This window comes from Salvelinus alpinus, chromosome 15, assembly GCF_045679555.1.
Source record: "Salvelinus alpinus chromosome 15, SLU_Salpinus.1, whole genome shotgun sequence".
NCBI lineage: Eukaryota > Metazoa > Chordata > Actinopteri > Salmoniformes > Salmonidae > Salvelinus > Salvelinus alpinus.
The window spans coordinates 52805705-52830139 of record NC_092100.1 but is presented as its reverse complement, the minus strand read 5'-3'; the positions used below and the strand labels follow the sequence as shown (position 1 = coordinate 52830139).

The 24435-nt window shown below is 44.3% G+C and overlaps 1 protein-coding gene across 8 annotated transcripts in view; it reads right to left on the bottom strand.

The window, feature by feature from the left end:
- LOC139540315 (kinesin-like protein KIF21A) overlaps positions 1-20270 on the bottom strand; it is an 83671-nt gene extending 63401 nt beyond the window's left edge. For all 8 annotated transcript variants that reach the window (XM_071344052.1, XM_071344057.1, XM_071344054.1 and 5 more), the window contains exons 1-3: positions 19866-20270; positions 2821-3043; positions 1553-1735 (exon numbers count right to left, since the gene is read on the bottom strand). In XM_071344052.1, the coding sequence (XP_071200153.1) occupies positions 1553-1735; positions 2821-3043; positions 19866-19909 (450 nt within the window). In that variant the 5' untranslated portion in view covers positions 19910-20270. The remainder of the gene's footprint in view (positions 1-1552; positions 1736-2820; positions 3044-19865) is intronic.
- Between the last annotated feature and the right edge of the window lie 4165 nt (positions 20271-24435).

Sequence of the window (24435 nt, the reverse complement as noted above, 5' to 3'; positions counted from 1 at the left end):
TTAACGAACTATAGTTTTGGCAAGTCGGTTAGGACATCTACTTTGTGCAGGACACAAGTCATTTTTCCAACAATTGTTTACAGACAGATTTTTTCACTTATATCACAATTCCAGTGGGTCAGAAGTTGATTGTGGCTTTAAACAGCTTGGAAAATTCCAGAAAATGATGTGATGGCTTTAGAAGATTCTGATAGGCTAATTAACATAATTTGAGTCAATTGGAGGTGTACCTGTGGATGTATTTCAAGGCCTACCTTCAAACTCAGTGCCTCTTTGCTTGACATCATGGAAAAATCTAAAGAAATAAGACCTCAGAAAATAAATTGTAGACCTCCACAAGTCTGGTTCATCCTTGGGAGCAATTTCCAAACGCCTGAAGGTACCACGTTCATCTGTACAAACAATAGTACGCAAGTATAAACACCATGGGACCACACAGCCGTCATACCGCTGAGGAAGGAGACGCGTTCTGTCTCCTAGAGATGGACGTACTTTGGTGCGAAAAGTACTAATCAATCCCAGAACAACAGCAAAGGACCTTGTGAAGATGCTGGAGAAAACAGGTACAAAAGTATCTATATCCACAGTAAAACGAGTCCTATATCGACATAACCTGAAAGGCCGCTCAACAAGGAAGAAGCCACTGCTCCAAAACCACCATAAAAAGCCAGAATATGGTTTGCAACTGCACACGGGGACATTTCTTTTTGGAGAAATGTCCTCTGGTTTGATGAAACAAAAATTGAACTGTTTGGCCATCATTATGTTTGGAGAAAAAGGGGGCGGCTTGCTAGCCGAAGCACCATCCCAACCGTGAAGCACGGGGGTGGCAGCATCATGTTGTGGGGGTGCTTTGCTGCAGGAGGGACTAGTGCACTTCACAAAATAGATGGCATCATGAGGCAGGACAATTATGTGGATATATTGAAGACATCAGTCAGGAAGTTAAAGCTTGGTTGCAAATGAGTCTTCCAAATGGACAATGACCCCAAGCATATTTCCAAAGTTGTGGCAAAATGCCTTAAGGACAACGAAGTTAAGGTATTGGAGTGGCCATCACAAAGCCCGGACCTCAATCCTATAGAACATTTGTGGGAAGAACTGAAAAAGCGTGTGTGAGCAAGGAGGCCTACAAACCTGACCCAGTTACACCAGCTCTGCCAGGAGTAATGGGCCAAAATTCACCCAACTGATTGTGGGAAGGTTGGCGAAGGCTACCCGAAACGTTTGACCCAAGTTAAACAATTTAAAGGCAATGCTTCCAAATACTAATTGAGTGTATGTAAACTTCTAACCCACTGGGAATGTGATGAAAGAAATAAAAGCTGAAATAAGTAATTCTCTCTACTATTATTCTGACATTTCACATTCTTAAAATAAAGTGCTGATCCAAACTGATCTAAGACAGGGAATTTTTACTAGGATTAAATGTCAGGAATTGTGAAAAACTGAGTTTAAATGTATTTGTTTAAGGTGTATGTAAACTTCCGACTTCAACTGTATATTCCCTGCCCACGTCTCTGTGTCTCCTTTCTGACGCCGTAGTCCATACCTCCAGGAACTGTGCGTTGATCTTGAACTCGGGCATGGGACATCCCTGCTCTTTAGCAGCCTGCTGGCGCTGCTCGATGCCCCTGAAGAGGTGGGTGACTGCCCGGGGAATAATGCCCAGCTCCTCCTCCCCGATGTTCACATCAAACCCTGTACCCATGGTGTATGTCTTACCTGACCCCGTCTATAGGAGGAGGAAGAGGAGGATGATAAGACAGCGGTAGAGAGGAAAGATGAAGAGAAGGGTGAGAGGGAGATAGGATAAAGCGAGGAGGATGAAGAGGGGGAAAAAGATAAGGATTAGTAAAGGATGGGGTGGGGATGAGTAAGGAGGAGAGAGAGAGAGATAACAAGTTTAATTTATTTCACATAATTCATTTATTTAAGTTTTATTTACATCTGTTGTGTTTGTATCCAAGTGAAAAGAACCCTCTGATTCTGTTTACTGGGTCAGACTGTGGGGAAAGTGTTTAAGCTGGATTAGTCCATCCCAGTACAGACTAGACAGACACATATTCTACCAAATGTCCTCTACAGTCTGAGTAAATACACAGGGACAAACTGAGCTGAGCTTGGTCAACCACTGTAGCTACTGTACATACAGTATGGATGACAGACAAATAGGTCACCATCACTGCAGGAATGGAAGGGGGAAGATGAGCTCATATAAAAAAATGTATGGATATCTTAGATGTGTGTATGCCTACTTAACCGCATCACTTAAGACCCCACACCATGTAAATCCCCCTCCCATCAAACAGACTGAGTTCTAGACAGCCCCTACTATTGGAGAAAAAGGCTCAGTCGCCAAGGCAACCGGGGTGGAGGGGAGAGAAGCCCAAACGTCAATGTAATTGGTTTGCAATGTCAGAAGCACCGCCAGTACTCTCAGAAACCTTTTGTAAAACTATACAAGCACTCCAAGAGCTAATAAGTATTGGAGGGGGTTTTCAGGACCTCACAAACACATGTGGAAGGCAGGATTATGATATCAGTTCAGTCTTTGACTCGTGATCCAACATAAGCTTTTGCATTACACAAATAACCCCAATAACTAATAACTAGGGGGATATGGGACAACTGCTATAGCCTACTGCTATAGCCCAGAGTTGTTCCTGACCACATGACCTGACCAAGAAAACCCCCTGGCCTATGGAAATATCAACACGTTACACAAAAATATCCCCCCAAAGGACCAAATGGCCATGCAGTCAGAACAATCAACCAAGATCAGTTGAGACGTCTTTGAGGGCCATCATGTCGACTTGCCTGGCCGTAGGCAAAGATGGTGGCGTTGTATCCTTCGAAGCAGCCCTCGATCAGTTTCTCAGTGCAGTCAGCATAGATGCTGTCCTGACAGGAGTCCATGTCGAACACATAGTCGTATGTAAACGCCTTGTCTTTACCCAGCATCACCTGGGGCTCCCCCGGGGTCACAAACGTACAGATGTGACATCCCTCAATCTTCTCCCGGGCCAGTTGAGGACGAATCCTGGTGGGGGGGGGGAGAGAGGAGAGAGAGCGAGAGAGAGAAATGTCACCTTCAACAAAAGCTAAACATACTGTAATTGGCTTAACCTATGTAAACATAATGTTGTTTTTAGTCTGCACATTTTTGTGTGTGTTAAGTGTTCAATATGTACAGTAACATTCCCCACTGTTGATCTAAGTTTTTGTACTATTAAATGGACTCTTCAAACAAGAAGTTAACAAAGGCATTAACTTCCCTTACAAGCCTGTTGTCACGTTCCTGACCTGTTTTCTGTTAGTTTTGTATGTGTTAGTTGGTCAGGACGTGAGTTTGGGTGGGCAGTCTATGTTTTCTGTTTCTATGTTGGTGAATGGGTACCTAATATGGTTCTCAATTAGAGGCAGGTGGTTTTCATCTCCTCTGATTGAGAACCATATTAAGGTAGGTAGTTTCACAGTGTTTGTTTGTGGGTGGTTGTCTCCTGTGTCTGTGTCTATGTTGCACCATACGGGACTGTTTTCGGTTTGTTTGTTCGTTTCGTTTTATGTAGTCATTTTCCTGTTCGTGCGTTCTTCGAGTCACATGTAAGTTCTTACGTTCAGGTTTGTCTACTCCGTTTGTTGTTTTTGTTTAGATTCAAGTGAAGTTCGTGTTTGTCGTCTTTACTAAATAAATCATGTCAAATCGCAACGCTGCATTTTGGTTTAATCCCTGCTCCTCCTCTTCGGATGAAGAGGAAGAGGAACACCGTTACAGAACCACCCACCAATCCAGAACCAAGCAGCAGAAATTCGAGCAGCGGCCAAGAGATCAGGACTCATGGACTTGGGAGGAAGTATTAGAGGGAAAAGGACACTGGGCGCACATTGGGGAATATCGCCGCGCTCGTGAGGAGATGGAGGCAGCGAGAGCCCAACAGCGGTGGTATGAGGAGGCAGCAAGGAGACGTGGCTGGAAGCCCGAGAAGAAACCCCAAAAATTTCTTGGGAAGGGGCTAAGAGGTAGTGGGCCAAGGGCAGGTAGGAGACCTGCGCCCACTTCCCAGGCTAACCGTGGAGAGCGGGAGTACGGGCAGACACCGTGTTACGCAGTAGAGCGCACGGTGTCTCCTGTACGTGTGCATAGCCCGGTGCGGGTTATTCCTCCTCCCCGCACTGGTAGGGCTAGATTGGGCATTGAGCCAGGTGTCATGAGGCCGGCTCAACACGTCTGGTCTCCAGTGCGTCTTCTCGGGCCGGCATTCATGGCACCAGCCTTACGCATGGTGTCCCCGGTTCGCCTACATAGCCCGGTGCGGGTTATTCCACCTCCCCGCACTGGTCAGGCGACGGGGAGTATTCAGCCAGGTAAGGTTGGGCAGGCTCAATGCTCAAGGGAGCCAGTACGCCTGCACGGTCCGGTATTTCCGGCGCCACCTTCCCGCCCCAGTCCAGTACCACCAGTGCCTACACCACGCACCAGGCTTCCAGTGCGTCTTCAGAGCCCTGTTCCTCCTCCACGCACTCTTCCTGTGGTGTGTGTCTCCGGCCCGGTGCCTCCAGTTCCGGCACCACGCACTAAGCCACCTGTGCGTCTCCAGAGTCCTGTACACACTATTCCTTCTCCCCGCACTCGCCCTGAGGTGCGTGCCCTTAGCCCGGTACCACCAGTGCCGGTACCACGCACCAGGCCTATAGTGCGCTTTGAGAGGTCAGTGTGCCCTGTCCCTGCTCCCCGCACTAGCCTGGAAGTGCGTGTCTCCAGTCCGGTGCCTCCAGTTCCGGCACCACGCACCAGGTCTACAGTGCGCCTTATCCGGCCAGAGCCATCCGTCTCCCCAGCGCCATCTGAGCCATCCGTCTCCATAGCGCCATCTGAGCCATCCGTCTCCCCAGCGCCATCTGAGCCATCCGTCTCCCCAGCGCCATCTGAGCCATCCGTCTCCCCAGCGCCGTCTGAGCCATCCGTCTGTCCCGAGCCATTAGAGCCGCCCGTCTGTCCCGAGCCGTCAGAGCCGTTCGTCAGTCAGGAGCCGCTAGAGCCGTTCGTCAGTCAGGATCTGCCAGAGCCGCCAACCAGACAGGATCTGCCAGAGCCGCCAACCAGACAGGATCTGCCAGAGCCGCCAACCAGACAGGATCTGCCAGAGCCGCCAACCAGACAGGATCTGCCAGAGCCGCCAACCAGACAGGATCTGCCAGAGCCGCCAGACAGACAGGATCTGCCAGAGCCGCCAGTGAGCCATGAGCGTCCAGAGCCGTTAGTGAGCCATGAGCAGCCAGAGCCGTCAGCGAGCCATGAGCGTCCAGAGCCGTCAGCGAGCCATGAGCGTCCAGAGCCGTCAGCCTGCCATGAGCGTCCAGAGCCGTCAGCCTGCCATGAGCGTCCAGAGCCGTCAGCCTGCCATGAGCGTCCAGAGCCGTCAGCCTGCCATGAGCGTCCAGAGCCGTCAGCCTGCCATGAGCGTCCAGAGCCGTCATTCATCCAGAACTGCCTCTCTGTCCGGAGCTGCCCTTCAGTCCGGAGTTGCCCCTCTATCCTGAGCTACCTCTCTATCCTGAGCTACCTCTCTATCCTGAGCTATCCCTCTGTCCTGAGCTACCTCTCTGTCCTGAGCTACCTTGTCCCGGAGCTGTCCTTTATCTTGGTGTTGCCCCTTAAATTAGGTGGGGGAAATAAGAGGGTGGTCATTCTAAGGGGGAGACGTAAGCTGGGATTGACTATGGTGGGGTGGGGACCTCACCCAGAGCCTGAGCCACCACCGTGGTCAGATGCCCACCCAGACCCTCCCCTAGACTTTTGGTGGTGCGTTCGGAGTACGCACCTTGAGGGGGGGTTATGTCACGTTCCTGACCTGTTTTCTGTTAGTTTTGTATGTGTTAGTTGGTCAGGACGTGAGTTTGGGTGGGCAGTCTATGTTTTCTGTTTCTATGTTGGTGAATGGGTACCTAATATGGTTCTCAATTAGAGGCAGGTGGTTTTCATCTCCTCTGATTGAGAATCATATTAAGGTAGGTAGTTTCACAGTGTTTGTTTGTGGGTGGTTGTCTCCTGTGTCTGTGTCTATGTTGCACCATACGGGACTGTTTTCGGTTTGTTTGTTCGTTTCGTTTTATGTAGTCATTTTCCTGTTCGTGCGTTCTTCGAGTCACATGTAAGTTCTTACGTTCAGGTTTGTCTACTCCGTTTGTTGTTTTTGTTTAGATTCAAGTGAAGTTCGTGTTTGTCGTCTTTACTAAATAAATCATGTCAAATCGCAACGCTGCATTTTGGTTTAATCCCTGCTCCTCCTCTTCGGATGAAGAGGAAGAGGAACACCGTTACACCTGTAAAAACATCAGTCTAGCAACTAGAGGTCGACCGATTAATCGGCATGTCCGATTAATTAGGGCCGATTTCAAGTTTTCATACCAATCGGTAATCGGCATTTTTGGAAGCTGATTATGGCCAACTACATTGCACTCCACGAGGAGACTGCGTGGCAGGCTGATTACCTGTTACGTGAGTGCAGCAAGGAGTCAAGGTAAGTTACTAGCTAGCATTAAACTTATCTTATAAAAAACGATCAATCTTAACATAATCACTAGTTAACTACAAATTGGTTGATGATATTACTAGTTTAACTACCTTGTCCTGCGTTGCAAATAATCGATGCGGTGCCTGTTAATTTGTCATTGAATCACAGCCTACTTCGCCAAACTGGTGATTTAACAAGCATATTCGCAAAAAAAATCACTGTCGTTGCACCAATGTGTACCTAACCATAAACATCAATTCCTTTCTTAAAATCAATATACAAGTATATCTTTTTAAACCTGCATATTTAGTTAATATTGCCTGCTAACATGAATTTATTTTAACTAGGGAAATTGTGTCACTTTTCTTGCGTTCTGTGCAAGCAGACTCAGGGTATATGCAGCAGTTTGGGCCGCCTGGCTCGTTGCGAACTGTGTGAAGACCATTTCTTCCTAACAAAGACCGTAATTAATTTGCCAGAATTTTACATAATTATGACATAACATTGAAGGTTGTGCAATGTAACAGCAATATTAAGAATATGGATGCCACCCGTTCGATAAAATACGTAACGATTCCGTATTTCACTGAAAGAATAAACGTTTTGTTTTCGAAATGATAGGTTCTGGATTTGATCATATTAATGACCTAAGGCTCGTATTTCTGTGTGTTATTATATTACAATTAAGTCTATGATTTGATAGAGCAGTGGTAAGCACTTTACTGCGTTTGCCAGCAGCTCTTCGCTCTGCTTCAAGCATTGCGCTGTTTATGACTTCAAGCCTATCAACTCCCGAGATTAGGCTGGCAATACTAAAGTACCTATTAGAACATCCAATAGTCAAAGGTATATGAAATACAAATGGTATAGAGAGAAATAGTCCTATAATAACTACAACCTAAAACTTCTTACCTGGGAATATTGAGACTCATGTTAAAAGGAACCACCAGATTTCATATGTTCTCATGTTCTGAGCAAGGAACTTAAACGTTAGCTGTTTTACATGGCACATATTGCACTTTTAATTTCTTCTCCAACACTTTGTTTTTGCATTATTTAAACCAAATTGAACATGTCTCATTATTTATTTGAGACTAAATAGATTTTATTGATGTATTATATTAAGTTAAAATAAGTGTTCATTGTTCATTCAGTATTGTTGTAATTGTCATTACTACAAATATATATATAAAAATCGACTGATTAATCGTTTTTTTGGTCCTCCAATAATCGGTATCGGAAAAATCATAATCGGTCGACCTCTACTAGCAACAGGAGGTATACAGTAGTCGGTAGTTCATAGGTCTCGTCCTTACGCTACCCTGAATCTCTGACCCAATACTCTGCCCCATAAAACCAGCTAGCTGGCTTCATATGTATTTGTATGTGTATGTCCGTGTGTGTGGGGAGTACGAATGTGAGCTAGAGACGCACTAAGCTCCAATGCTGAATGTCAGTAATGCCCTCCTGATAGCTGGCCAACTAAAAGCTGGCCCTGGATAATTTAGCCTGGTGTAGAAGTGAGAGAGAAAGAAAATGCTGGGCATATACCGGTGGGGAGATTCCCCCCGGACCCCCTCGAAGTAAATGCTTTTTATCAGAGCAATCATCACTTAAATAGCTGGTTTCAGAGCATTTCTGAGTCTGGTTGAGGAACTGAATACGCCCCAACCTGCTGTCTATCCCTGCACCCCCACCATCACCACCTCCACTCCCTGCCGCTTCTCCACCACCACTGCACTCTCTCCATAAATCATTAAGGTTCTGTGCGTATCGAGGGAGACGATAGAGGGAGGAGAGGTGGGGGTGAAAGGCTTCTTTATGCACATTTCTGCAGAAGGGAAGGGAAGAATAAGGCAGAAGAAACCTTCAAACACAAATACAACACTCAGCACCGATGCTGCAACAGGGCAGTCCAGTTTCACATTTTTGTTGTCCTTTAGGGAAGAACAAAGTGCAATAGACTAGTGTGCAAGGAGGCCAGTGGGCCTGGGCTAGAGGCACAGTGGGCCTGGGCTAGTTTGTTCATCACGTAGCATGTGATAGATCTGGTTAGCTCCCTGAGCAGTCAGCTTTCTATTCTAACAACCATTCTCAGATTACAATCACTGGGACAGACACCTTCAGAAACACCTCTACACAGAGTGAGAATACTGTCTGAAGGGGCTCAGAGGAGCTCTACTGTGTGTCTCACACACAAACACGTCCTTGCATGCCCACACACATGTATGAGACAGTGCCAGTATGTGTAGTATCACCAGAGCCAAGCTTTGGTCCAAGCTTTGATCCTAGACAAAGACCTGCAACCATGTAGTTTTATTCACTACGAAGGGATACTGGGGTTCCTGAAACTGAGCTCTGGTCAATCCTAACTATAGTGTTTACCAATAACAGTTCTAAATGTACACCTTCACAGTTTAAACATTTAGTTTAAAATACTTAATTTAAGTGTTTGTGGAGGACAGTGTCTGCTGTCTAACAGTCTGCAGTGAAGGCCTCCCGTACTGTTCTTTGTGTTGCGCTGGGTGACTTTAAAAGAAGGGAAGAGGTTGCCATGGATACTGGTAATGGAAGTGGCAGTTAAAGGAATAATACTAAGCAGGATATCATGATGCCAATGAGCCAGTTAACCAGTCTAAGTGATGTGTCCCAAATGGCACCGTATTTCCTATATAGTGCACTACTTTTGACTATGGGCTCTGGTCAAAAGTCCTGCACTATATGGTGCCATTTGGGACACAGCTTAAATTACGCCAACCAAAGGGAGACAGGAGACAGACATCCTCAGCATCATCCTTTACAGGCATTTTTAGTATGGCTCTAATAGCTATTACAGAGCTGAGCGTATACTTGACTATGAGTACACTTGACTAAGTATGTGTTAATTATGAGTGACATTTCAAAGCAACAACAAGGGGACAGAATAGTAGGGCAGGCCAAAGCTTATGTTTCAGTCTTGGTGAAACGATAGGCCCTACAGTGCAACCCATGGTAACCCCTGTTCTCCAACAAACACAGTATAATCTCTCCATAGCAAGTCTAGTTCTATGAGTCCCTCTTAATCCTACGTTCACCACCTGTAGTATGTTGACATCAACCTTGCCGTTTTAGCAACACATCCCAAACGTAACGGCAATGCTCAATATATAATCCCAAACACACTAGAGCGAGAGAATTAAGAAAGTGACTTTGAAATAGTGAGATACTGTACATACAGCATTTTTCTTCTTCTGGCTCTATACTACAAAAGATTGGATTTGAAATCAAACAATGACCATGAGGTTAAAATGCAGACTGACAGTATCATCCATACTAGGGAAACATTTTAGAAATCACAGCACTTTTTATACATAGTTCCCCCCATTTTAGTGGACCGAAAGTATTGGGACAAATACATTTATGTGTAATAAAGTAGTAAAAAGTGAAGTATTTGCTCCCATATTCATAGCACGCTTCACTGGCCCAGTAAAATGTCTCGAAACCTATCATTTTCTCCAGAATTAACACCCTGAGAGGACGTTGTTTACCTTGTTGCCATAGAAGTATGGGTTGCCAAGGGAAACCGCTCAGGGATTTCACCATGAGGCCAATGGTGACTTTAAAAGAGTTACAGAGTTTAATGGCTGTGATAGGTGAAAACTGAGGATGGATCAACAACATTGTAGTTACTCCACAATACTAAGTCGAAAGAGCACAGCAAAAGGAGCATGGCAATCAACGAAGGTTGCATGTCACGGGCCGTGGAAGCCGAAGACAGCAGCCTGCCGCAAAGTAGCCTACACTCCCAATGAGAGGCCCGGAGCGGATACCAGCAACGAATAGTTTCGCCGCCCTGGAGCCTGATCTTCCTGCACCTTCGTCGCTGGGGGCACCTGTGTCTATTGTGCCTACTCCTACTCCTACTCCTACGATTTTGATGTCGGCAACCTTCCGTCCCTGCTCTGGATCGAGCGGGGCTTCTCCATCTGTCGGAGGTCTGCACCATCCTGGGAAGCGTGGGAGTGTGCCCATTTCCTCAACCTTTTCGCCAGCCGTGATTTTGGCCAGCTCCATGTTAAGAAGTGTGACTGTTCCTGGTGCAAAAACAATGTCCTACCCCGGAGCTAGAGTAAATGACATTACTAAGCTGCTCCCGAATGTATTACGCCAGGACATGGACATCGATTCTATCGTAGTCCATGTTGGTTTTAATGATATTATGAAGGGCAGCTCTGAAGAGACACTAATAAAAGACCCATCATATCTGGCCCTGTCTGGCTCTGAATCGTGGCATTGAACGCTTTAGCGAGATTCTCTCTCTTCACAACTGGCTACGTGAAAATTGCACCTCAATGGGTGTAACTTTTGTTGACAATTTCGATACCTTTTGGAAACTAAATGCGTTTTATAAGGAAGATGAAATCCACCCAAATCATTTGGGTTACTGGATCCTTTCACAGCATTATAAGGCTGCGTTGAGACAATGACTTATCAATGGCCCAAGCCCATCTCAGTTAATCCATATAATTGTGTTGCTGATGTCACACCCTGATCTGTTTCACCTGTCTTTGTGATTATCTCCACCCCTCTCCAGGTGTCGCCCATCTTCCCCATTATCCCCTGTGTATTTATACCTGTGTTCTCTGTTGCCAGTTCGTTTTGTTTCATCAAGCCTACCAGCGTTTTTCCCCTCTGTCCTGTCTCGCGATTGCTCCTGTTTTCTAGTTGTTTTCCCGGTTTTTACCTTTTCTGCTTGCCCTGAGCCTGCCTGCCGTCCTGTACCTTTGCCCCACCTATCCAGATTACTGACCCCTGCCTGCCCTGCACCTGTCTTTTGCCTGCCCCTGTCGGATGAATAAACTGTTGTTAATTCGACGTTGTCTGCATCTGGGTCTTACCTTAAAACGTGATAGCGGAGTCATCATAACGCTTTAGCAAATGTACATTATACCAGGGGCATTGGTAGACACAATGTAAGTAACCTAATTTATGTCCCTCTAACTGCCCTGAATGCCTCTGCTGATCTTACAGCTATTGTACGCAGCAATCATGTGTCTATGAACCAGATTTATGCTGTTAGCACTGAGGCAGTGTGCCCTAGGATCAAATCCCCGAGCTGACAAGGTCAAAATCTGTCATTCTGTCCCTGAGCAAGGCAGTTAACCCACTGTTCCCCGGTCGCTGAAGATGTCGATTATGGCAGCCTTCCGCACCTCTCTGATTCAGAGGCGTTGGGTTAAATGCGGAAGACACATTTCAGTTGAATGCATTCAGTAGTACAACTGACTAGGTATCCCCCTTTCCCTTTTCCCTTTCCATAATAGGACGTCCACTGTGTGCAGGTCACCCTGCACTAACATAAATAACATAAGAATATCTACTTCTGATAAGCTTCCTAGTAGCGCAATGAAAACAAGCAAGCATTGCAGAAAAGTGGTTCAAAATAGCCTGTTAACTGCTAGTAACAGATAACATTCGTATTGTGACTATCTCTGAAACTCACTGAGGCAATAACTTTGATGATACAGTGGTAGCTATACAAGGTTATAACATTTACAGAAAATACAGAAATGCCAGTGGTGTAGGTGTTTATATTCAGAACAACATTCCTGTAAAGATTAGAGAGGATCTCATGTTAAATACTGTTGAAGTAATATGGCTACAGGTTCATCTGCCTCACCTAAAGCCCATTCTTGCGGGAAGTTGCTATAGACCACCAAGTGCTAAAAGTCAGTATCTGGATAACATGTGTGAAATGCTTGATAATGTATGTGATATCAACAGAGGTATATTTTCTGTGTGATTTAAATTTGAACTGGCTTTCATCAAGCTGCCCACTCAAGAAAAAGCTTCAAACTGTAACCAGTGCCTGCAACCTGGTTCAGATTATCCGTTAACCTACCAGGGTAGTTACAAACACAGCAATGAAATCATCAACGCGTATTGATCACATATTTACTAATGCTGCAGAAATGTGCTTGAAAGCAGTATCCAGATTCATCGGATGTATTGATCACAATATCGTAGCCCTATCTAGCAAAACCAAAGTTCCAAAGGCTGGGCCTAATATAGTGTACAAGATGTTAAACAATAAGTTTTGTAGTGATTCATATGTTGATGATGTAAATAATATTTGCTGGTCCGTGGTGTGTAATGAGGAGCAAACAGACGCTGCACTTGACACATTTAGGAAATTTCTTATCCCAGTTACTAATAAGCATGCACCCATTAAGAACATGACTGTAAAAACTGTTAAATCCTCGTGGATTGATGAGACATTTTAAAATGGTATGGTTGTGAGGGATGAGGCAAAAGGAATGGCAAATAAGTCTGGCTGCACAAGCGATTGGTAAACATACTGCAAATTGAGAAATCATGAGACTAAACTGAATAAAAAGAAGAAACTACACTATGAAACAAAGATAAACGACATAAATAATGATAGAAAAAAGCTTTGGAGCAACTTCAATGAAATTTTTGGGAAAAAGGCAAACTCAGCTCCATCATTCATTGAATCAGATGGCTCATTCATTACAAAACCGACTGACATTGCCAACTAATGATTTTTTCATTGGAAAGATTATCAAACTTAGGCATGACATGCCAGCAACAAACACTGATACTACACATCCAAGTATATCTGACCAAATTATGAAAGACAAGATTTTTTGTAATTTTTTGCAAATATTGCAAATATATAAATAAAATGCAAATATTATTTGTACTACATACTTAGAGCTACTTATGGTCACTTTAGTTCAGAGAGAGGAGGGAGGGATGGGGGAAAGAGAGAGAAACAATGACAGAGAAGAGAAAGAGATAGAGGGGGTGAGCAAGAGAGAAAGAAAGAGACAAAATTAGCAAAATGTTTGCATGGGTGTGGTGTACACATGCCAACCAATGTACTGTATAATTACCCAAAATGTGTTTTTCTTGCATTCTAAGTACAATTCAACAACAGTAGGAGGGTCTCCATTCTGTGCCATAAACATGTCCGCAATCGCAAAGTTTTCCTATTGGGTGGATGCGTCTGGGACTGGCAGAATGCGCTGACACCTCAGAGGGCATGATACAGATAACTGAGTTCTTCCAGAAATGCAGTGGTGGGAGACAGTCTATTTTGGGGAATGTTCAGTTTAAGTGTAGGCTATGTGCTGCCTCGGGAAAAAAATAGCCTTCAGTCCAGAAAGTGGGTCCTCATATACGAACACTTCACAGTGTTTCACTTCAGTTACAAGACATTTGAACTTAAAGGAAAGGACTATAATTAGGCCTACATTACATATCAAAATTATAGGACTGGACTATATCATGTGCGTCACAAACCAGCATACGCGTACTGCTAATGCGACACCAGAAACAATACAACTTAGTGGTCTCATTCAAAGATACCAGGACTGAGGTATTTACTGTGGGTGAGGGGAGTGACACAATATACCCACCCACACACATCCGTCCAGATACATTACATATTTAAAAGTATGTGCTCGTCGAACATCTCATTCCAAAATCATGGACTTTAATATGTCATTTTTCCCCCTTTGCTGCTATAAGACCCTCCACTCTTCTAGGAAGGCTTTCCACTAGATGTTGGAACATTGCTGCTGGGACTTGCTTCCATTCAGCCACAAGAGCATTAGTGAGGTTGGGCACTGATGTTGGGCAATGATGCCTGGCTCGCAGTCGGCATTCCAATTTATACCAAAGGCGTTCGATTGGGTTGAGGGCAGGGCTCTGTGCAAGCCAGTCAAGTTCTTAACGAACAATTTCTGTATGGACCTCGTTTTGTGCACGTGGGCATTGTCAGGCTGAAACAGGAAAGGGCCTTCCCCAAACTGTAGCCACAAAGTTGGAAGCGCAGAATCGTCTTGAATGTCATTGTATGCTGTAGCGTTACGATTTTCCTTCACTGGAACTGGGGGCCTAGCACGAACCATGAAAAACAGGTTCATACACCTGTCAGCAACGGGTGTGGCTGAAATATCCAAATCCACTAATTTGAAGGGGTGTCCACATACTTTTGTACATAAAGCTGGAGTGAAGCAAGTTGTCCTGATTTTCTTGACTTACATATTGACACTGAAACTGCCCTATACTGCTGCAGCAACTATAGGCTAATATTGTTAGTATTTGTTTAATTTAAAAAATCTGAAAATACAGAAAAATAATACCAATAACAGAGGACTCATATGTACACATGCACCCACACACACACAAAATGGGGAGCCTAGGTCATATGTATAAATGTACCTACACACACAATGGAGCCTGGGTCAAATGTACACATGCACCTACACACACACGATGGAGCCTGGGTCATATGTACACATGCACCTACAGTGCCTTGCGAAAGTAATCACCCCCGTGGCATTTTTCCTATTTTGTTGCCTTACAACCTGGAATTAAAATAGATTTTGGGGGGGGGGGGGGGGGGGTTGTATCATTTGACTTACTCAACATGCCTACCACTTTGAAAATGCAAAATATTTATTAATTGTGAAACAAACGAGAAATTAGACAAAAAAAATGAAAACTCGAGCGTGTATAACTATTCAACCCCCCCCCCCAAAGTTAATACTTTGTTGAGCCACCTTTTGCAGCAATTACAGCTGCAAGTCTTTTGAGATATGTCTCTATAAGCCTGGCACATCTAGCCACTGGGATTTTTGCCCATTCTTCAAGGCAAAACTGCTCCAGCTCCTTCAAGTTGGATGGGTTCCTGCTGGTGTACAGCAATCTCACACTCAATTGGATTGAGGTCTGGGCTTTGACTAGGCAATTCCAAGACATTTAAAATGTTTCCCCTTAAATCACTCGAGTGTTGCTTTGGCAGTATGCTTAGGGTCATTGTCCTGCTGGAAGGTGAACCTCCATCCCAGTCTTAAATCTCTGGAAGACTGAAACAGGTTTCCCTCAATAATTTCCCTGTATTTAGCGCCATCCATCATTCCTTCTATTCTGACCAGTTTCCCAGTCCCTGCCGATGAAAAACATCCCCACAGCATGATGCTGCCACCAACATGCTTCACTGTGGGAATGGTGTTCTCGGGGTGATGAGAGGTGTTGGGTTTGCGCCAGACATAGCGTTTTCCTTAATGGCCAAAAAGCTCAATTTTAGTCTTATCTGACCAGAGTTCCTTCTTCCATATGTTTGGGGAGTCTCCTACATGCCTTTTGGCAAACACCAAACATGTTTGCTTATTTCTTTCTTTAAGCAATGGCCACTCTTCCATAAAGCCCAGCTCTGAGGAATGTACGGCTTAAAGTGGTCCTATGGACACATACTCCAATCTCCGCTGTGGAGCTTTGCAGCTCCTTCATGGTTATCTTTGGTCTCTTTGTTGCCTCTCTGATTAATGCCCTCCTTGCCTGGTCCGTGAGGTTTGGTGGGCGGCCCTCTCTTGGCAGGTTTGTTGTGGTGGCATATTCTTTCCATTTTTTTTATAATAGATTTAAAATGGTGCTCCGTGGGATGTTCAAAGTTTTGGATATAAAAAAAACAACAACCCTGATCTGTACTTATCCACAACTTTGTCCCTGACCTGTTTGGAGAGCTCCTTGGTGTTCATGGTGCCGCTTGCTTGGTGGTGCACCTTGCTTAGTGGTGGTGCACCTTGCTTAGTGGTGGTGCACCTTGCTTAGTGGTGGTGCACCTTGCTTAGTGGTGGTGCACCTTGCTTAGTGGTGGTGCACCTTGCTTAATGGTGGTGCACCTTGCTTAGTGGTGGTGCACCTTGCTTAGTGGTGGTGCACCTTGCTTAGTGGTGGTGCACCTTGCTTAGTGGTGGTGCACCTTGCTTAGTGGTGGTGCACCTTGCTTAGTGGTGGTGCACCTTGCTTAGTGGTGGTGCACCTTGCTTAGTGGTGGTGCACCTTGCTTAGTGGTGGTGCACCTTGCTTAGTGGTGGTGCACCTTGCTTAGTGGTGTTGCACCTTGCTTAGTGGTGGTGCACCTTGCTTAGTGGTGGTGCACCTTGCTTAGTGGTGGTGCACCTTGCTTAGTGGTGGTGCACCTTGCTTAGTGGTGGTGCACCTTGCTTAGTGGTGGTGCACCTTGCTTAGTGGTGTTGCACCTTGCTTAGTGGTGTTGCACCTTGCTTAGTGGTGGTGCACCTTGCTTAGTGGTGGTGCACCTTGCTTAGTGGTGTTGCACCTTGCTTAGTGGTGGTGCACCTTGCTTAGTGGTGTTGCAGACTCTGGGGCCTTTCAGAACAGGTGTATATACAGTGGGGAGAACAAGTATTTGATACACTGCCGATTTTGCAGGTTTTCCTACTTACAAAGCATGTAGAGGTCTGTAATTTTTATCATAGGTACACTTCAACTGTGAGAGACGGAATCTAAAACAAAAATCCAGAAAATCACATTGTATGATTTTTAAATAATTAATTTGCATTTTATTGCATGACATAAGTATTTGATCACCTACCAACCAGTAAGAATTCCGGCTCTCACAGACCTGTTAGTTTTTCTTTAAGAAGCCCTCCTGTTCTCCACTCATTACCTGTATTAACTGCACCTGTTTGAACTCGTTACCTGTATAAAAGACACCTGTCCACACACTCAATCAAACAGATTCCAACCTCTCCACAATGGCCAAGACCAGAGAGCTGTGTAAGGACATCAGGGATAAAATTGTAGACCTGCACAAGGCTGGGATGGGCTACAGGACAATAGGCAAGCAGCTTGGTGAGAAGGAAACAACTGTTGGCGCAATTATTAGAAAATGGAAGAAGTTCAAGATGACGGTCAATCACCCTCGGTCTGGGGCTCCATGCAAGATTTCACCTCGTGGGGCATCAATGATCATGAGGAAGGTGAGGGATCAGCCCAGAACTACACGGCAGGACCTGGTCAATGACCTGAAGAGAGCTGGGACCACAGTCTCAAAGAAAACCATTAGTAACACACTACGCCGTCATGGATTAAAATCCTGCAGCGCACGCAAGGTCCCCCTGCTTAAGCCAGTGCATGTCCAGGCCTGTCTGAAGTTTGCCAATGACCATCTGGATGATCCAGAGGAGGAATGGGAGAAGGTCATGTGGTCTGATGAGACAAAAATAGAGCTTTTTGGTCTAACTCCACTCGCCGTGTTTGGAGGAAGAAGAAGTATGAGTACAACCCCAAGAACACCATCCCAACCGTGAAGCATGGAGGTGGAAACATCATTCTTTGGGGATGCTTTTCTGCAAAGGGGACAGGACGACTGCACCGTATTGAGGGGAGGATGGATGGGGCCATGTATCGCGAGATCTTGGCCAACAACCTCCTTCCCTCAGTAAGAGCATTGAAGATGGGTCGTGGCTGGGTCTTCCAGCATGACAACGACACGAAGCACACAGCCAGGGCAACTAAGGAGTGGCTCCGTAAGAAGTATCTCAAGGTCCTGGAGTGGCCTAGCCAGTCTCCAGACCTGAACCCAATAGAAAATCTTTGGAGGGAGCTGAAAGTCCGTATTGCCCAGCGACAGCCCCGAAACCTGAAGGATCTGGAGAAGATCTGTAAGGAGGAGTGGGCCAAAATCCCTGCTGCAGTGTGTGCAAACCTAGTCAAGAACTACAGGAAACGTATGATCTCTGTAATTGCAAACAAAGGTTTCTGTACCAAATATTAAGTTCTGCTTTTCTGATGTATCAAATACTTATGTCATGCAATAAAATGCAAATTAATTACTTAAAAATCATACAATGTGATTTTCTGGATTTTTGTTTTAGATTCCGTCTCTCATAGTTGAAGTGTACCTATGATAAAAATTACAGACCTCTACATGCTTTGTAAGTAGGAAAACCTGCAAAATCGGCAGTGTATCAAATACTTGTTCTCCCCACTGTATATATACTGAGATCATGTGACAGATCATGTGACACTGAGATTGCAGACAGGTGGACTTTATTTAACTAGTAATTTGACCTCTGAAGGTAATTGGTTGCACCAGATCTTATTTAGGGGCTTCATAGCAAAGAGGGTCAATACATATGCACGCACCACTTTTCCGTTTTTATTTTTTAGCATTTTTTGAAACAAGTAAATACTTTTGAATACTTTTGCAAGGCACTGTACACACACACGATGGAGCCTGGGTCATATGTACACATGCACCTACACATGCGATGGAGCCTGGGTCAAAAGACTCTCAGTGATTTCTGATGGCTGGTTACTATGGAGACCGTGGTCGTAAAGTACCATAGAGTTAACAGTATCAGTCAGCTGGAGATAGGGCTAACTTCACAATATTCACACTTAATTACAGTGTGTGTGTGTGTGTGTGTGTGTGTGTGTGTGTGTGTGTGTGTGTGTGTGTGAGATAAAGAGAGAGAGACGGAGGCAGACAAACACAAAGTGAAAGAGAGGCTGGTACTATATTTGTGCCAAATTACCCATTGTGCCACTAGATATTTCTGTCAGTGTGCCACCTCAGCATGTGTCCTTGTAGGGAGCGGCCCTTATTCAGCAACACAGATTTGTGATGACTCATTCATTCAACTGTCTTGATGTGAAAAAGACAAGCCTGTCTAGGGGACTAACAAAGGATTGTAGGATCCAATGATTAACACATTTGATAGCTTTAAGTATGAACAACATAATGCATTCTTTACTGCACTCTTTCTGTGGGCTTATGAGCTCAATAAGGCCATTGCAATGTTGTCTTCACTGTAAACAAAGAATCCATTTCACAGAAACAGCCAGAGCTCTCTAGCCTAGTAAACGGTTGGCGGTCTCTTCCTTGAAGACAGTCACTAAAAGCTCCTTTCATTGATCAACTATCGCTCAGCTGTCTTCTTTTTGAAAGGATGCCCGAGACTTCGGGCACCGGGCCAAAGAGCTATAAATGCCAGATCTGTCTTTCCAACAGTTCCGCCGTTACAAAACAAGGCTGATATCATCCATTACTTGACCGGTGTGTGAGGAATTTGGGCGATGGCACTTGCCATTTGTGCACCCTGCAGTTTCTTCTTGGGGGGCGTGTGATGATGCTGCGTCATGCATGGATACAGTTTAGGGCCTAACACATTTCTTTAGTAATTCTGCGACACGCGAAACAGTAGCCTTGAGATTGTGGTTTATGTAAACTATCAACTGCAAATGTCTAAATTCATATTGTCCTACGCACAATAGATGCAGTGGTTTGAAGTAGCCTATAGTCTGCGTCCTCAAAGACCATCATTTCATATGGCAACAAATTTGACATCAAAATATAGACCTGTTGGTTACAAACGTATCACAATCTTTCTATGAAATCATAAAGCGCCTAGACTGGACAATGTGGCAAAAAAATGATGCAAGGCCTGAGACGAATCTATGTAATTGTACCGACAGTTCCATCTATGCAAATGAAAATCAATTAAAATGTAGGGCTTGAAGACTTACCTCAAAGCCACCCGGACAGAGCTTTCGTCCTGTCCCATCGACATGATTCCACAGTTGAGTGATTATCGATTGATAGAAGAACAAAGACGAGTGTAGGCTATCTATCCGTTTATTTTCATCCGACAAACTGGATGGAGATGAGTGCGCAGCTCCCGAGAGCAAGTTGTCTGAGCAACAGAGCAACTCACCTCGACTTCACTTCAGCCATATTTCAGATTATTATAAGCATAATAGAGATGCTCAATAAAATACTGCGCCTGTTTGGTGCCCCCTTGCATTTCCAGCTAGAATGCATTCTTTGGCGGCATTCTGTTGGAGCGGCAATGCTGTTGCGTTTAGTCCAGTCGCTTTCAGGCTCTTTGGATGGGAGAGGGACACACGCCTCCCGCGCACACCGATTCTGCCCGAGTCGCAATGCGTCACCAAACCACGCCTTCTTCGACGGGCTCTGTCTGTGAAGGTTAAGAGTTGACATCACAATGCGCATGAAGCAGCCAGGTGACTCTAAATTGACATCGAAATAGAATTTGACGTTTGAAGAAACGTGGATAAACGTCAGAATCGGTAAAAGTCAAATTGGTCAAACCGTGAGATCTAGTTGGATGGAGATCAATTCCAATTTCGACATTTTGAAGAAGAAATTTAGTTGACCATTTGGTTTGAACAGAATTGGTTTTCCCCCCAACACACCCACACTTATACTGTAGGCTAAACACAATGACATGGTTGAGAGAAATATATGTTGGTATGTAATAGGCCCCATGTATTTGCAACTCTGTAGTCTTCGAATAAGTGCCCTTTCATTTCATTCTAGCCTATGAGCTGCTTCTGGCTATCTTGGTGTACCTCTGAGGATTTCATGAGATTTACTTGACTTAGGCAGTTGACGAATGTCCTACATCTCCCTCTGTTCAGGACGTTTTTCCAGGTCACACCTGTTTAGTCCACACTCAGTCAATTCTGTGGGTGAATTACTTGATACACTTGAAGTCGGAAATGTACATACACCTTGACATTTAAACTCAGTTTTTCACAATTTCTGACATTTAATCCAAGTAAAAATTCCCTGTCGTAGGTAAGTTAGGATCACCACTTAATTTTAAGAATGTGAAAAGTCAGAATAATAGTAGAGAGAGTGATTTATTTCAGCTTTAATTTCTTACATCACATTCCTAGTGGGTCAGAAGTTTACATACACTCAATTAGTATTTGGTAGCACTGCCTTTAAATTGTTTAACTTGGGTCAAACGTTTCGGGTAGCCTTCCACAAGCTTCCCACAATAAGTTAGGTGAATTTTGGCCCATTCCTCCTGACAGAGCTGGTGTAACTGAGTCAGGTTTGTAGACCTCCTTGCTCGCATACGCTGTTTGAGTTCTGCCCACACATTTTCTATAGGATTGAGGTCAGGGCTTTGTGATGGCCACTCCAATACCTTGACTGTTGTCCTTAATCCATTTTGCCACAACTTTGGAAGTATGCTTCCAAAGTTGTGGCAAAATATATGCTCCAAATAGGTCATTGTCCATTTGGAAGAGTCATTTACGACCAAGCTTTAACTTCCTGACTGATGTCTTGAAATGTTGCTTCAATATATCCACATAATTTTCCTCCTCATGATGCCATCTATTTTGTGAAGTGCACTAGTCCGTCCTGCAGCAAAGCACCCCCACAACATGATGCTGCCACCGCCGTGCTTCACATTTGGGATGGTGTTCTTCGGCTTGCAAGCCCCCCCCCCCCTTTTTCCTCCAAACATAACGACAGTCATTATGGCCAAACAGTTCTATTTTTGTTTCATCAGACCAGAGGACATTTCTCCAAAAAAGTACGATCTTTATCCCCATGTGCAGTTGCAAACCGTAGTCTGGCTTTTTTTATGGTGGTTTTGGAGCATTGGCTTCTTCCTTGCTGAGCGGCCTTTCAAGTTATGAAAATGTAGGACTCGTTTTACTGTGGATATAGATACTTTTGCACCTGTTTCCTCCAGCATCTTCACAAGGTCCTTTGCTGTTGTTCTGGGACTGATTCGCACTTTTCGCACCAAAGTATGTTCATCTCTAGGAGACATAACGTGTCTCCTTCCTGAGTGGTATGACGGCTACGTGGTCCCATGGTGTTTATACTTGCGTATTATTGTTTGTACAGATGAACGTGTTACCTTCAGGCGTTTGGGAATTGCTCCCAAGGATGAACCAGGCTTGTGGGAGTTCTGCAATTCTTTTTCTTGGCTGATTTATTTTGATATTCCCATGATGTCAAGCAAGAGGCACTGAGTTTGAAGTTAGGCCTTGAAATACATTCACAGGTACACCTCCAATTGACTCAAATAATGTCAATTAATCTATCAGAAGCTTCTAAAGCCATGAGATCATTTTCTGGAGTTTTCCAAGCTGTTTAAAGACATCTTAGCGTATGTAAACGTCTGACCCATTGGAATTGTGATACAGTAAAATTTAAGTGAAATAATCTGTCTGTAAAGAATTGTTGGAAAAATTACTTGTGTCATGCACAAAGTAGATGTCCTACCCGAATTTCCAAAACTATAGTTTGTTAACAAGAAATTTGTGGAGTGGTTGAAAAACGAGTTGTAAATGACTCCAACCTAAGTGTATATAAACTTCCGACTTCAACTGTACACGATGAGATTATTAGGGATTTAATTTTATTATCAAATGGTAGCCAAGCATCTATCATCATGTCACTCGAATAAGACCTTTGATATTTATTGGAAATGAGCAACACACATCACTGTGGACTTTCACCACCCTGTGAAGTTCATCATAACTTAGCTAATCTGTAGCCTAATAAACTGCATGCTTTCCCGAGTAGTTCTGGGAGGACCACACAACATTTCATCACGTGACTACAAGTTTACTTCGATATGATGGCAATTATATCAAGATTTTTGCATAAAGGCGTTTCCACCACCATTTCTCCCATAATTAAAGTGAATCTCCAGAAATGTTGTATAATGTCAGCCAGTAGTTTGAAAGTGGTGCTCATGAGCCAAAACTGGTCCCTGTTTTTTTGTGTACTACATCTGTGTTCCCCAACTCCGGTCCTCTGGTCTTTCAGTACATATTTTTCTTGTGGCCCCGAACCGCACACCTGATTCTACCTGTCAAATAATCATCATGTTGAATCAGGTGTTTTGTCCAGGGCTTTAACCAACATTTGTGGAGTTGGAAAACATTGTACTACATCCTCCATTTCGTATGATATGTTCCAACTGCAAAAAAAAACATTTTGATAATACATTTTTTTGCAATTCGTATGATATGTTACAAATCCACAAATGTATTGTGCTTAAGATCCTGGACTGCACTTTCCATTTTACAGAAACAAAAAGATCCCAACTTGTCTAGTGTACATTTGAGGTAAAAGCTTCTAGTGTTAACATACAGAAAACCAATGCTTTTACGAGAGCAAAAATCAGTGAAGCAGAAATCATCAGAGCACAAGTCAGAAATGGGGCTAGCAACAGTAGACGGGCCAGGGTGTACATTTTCAGATTTCATCAGCAGTAATAGAATCAGGGCACGGCAGAGAACAGAGAGAGATTTGCAGTGTTGCGTTTTTAGGACCTTTGAATGTGCATCCGATGGCAAAAAGATCATATTGTACAGCAATTTCATCAGATAACATGAATACAAAGCCGGCTAAAGAAGATTAGAATAGGATGGGAGGCCAAAAGTCTGTGTAACCAATAGAGAATCAGAGTTGTGAGTGTGGGAACCAACATTGTCTGTCCCACGGTCGGGTAAACGAGCAAGTTCATAGTCAACGAAGCATGCAGGAGTCATGGAGCAAATAGCACTAAGCACAAACAAGAAGTAAAACGGCTTGGGGCTAGCCATTGTAAGTTCAAAGAGTCACTAGACTCGCCCAAATAAAATAATGTGAGAGAGTAGCTCTCTATGTCCAGTAGGCTATAAAAGTCTGAGATAAAATAAATAAATAGTTGGCCTTTACTAATTAATTAAAGTGTTTGAGTAAAGCTCACATAATACGATTCACAAGTTAAATATCCTACATTAAAATTCAGATCAGTCCAAAGTCTGCTTTGTGCATGTGTATGTGTGTGCGTTTGTGCTGGAAGCGAGCAAAAGCTCGGGAGAGAAGGGAGGGTGAGGCGGGGATACCTGTACCAGGCAGGGGGAGACAGGCCAGGCCAGACGGGAAGCAGATTGCCGGGTGGGATCCAAGCATCAGTGCAGCAGTCAACAGGAGTAGGTGTCACACCCACTTGGGAGAAGCTTTTGTCTGGGGGCTGAGTAGGAGAGGAGGCGTTCAACCTTACCAGACAGGTGCGTGGTAGTGCAGATAAACTTCCGAAGTGGAAAGCTGAACGAAAAACATTGGGGCGAAGACAAAACCAAGACGACGGTAAAAAACAAAGAAACAGGAACCAATTTGCCACAGTTCATGTTTAGCCTACAGTGAATAAATAAATATGATTTAGGTTCTCTCTCATTAATTGATTGTATAATGTACACACGTGATATCAGTTTGTGTGGGTGTGATATGGGTGTAGAAGTTTTTTTATATTTTAAAGAAACCCTATAATAT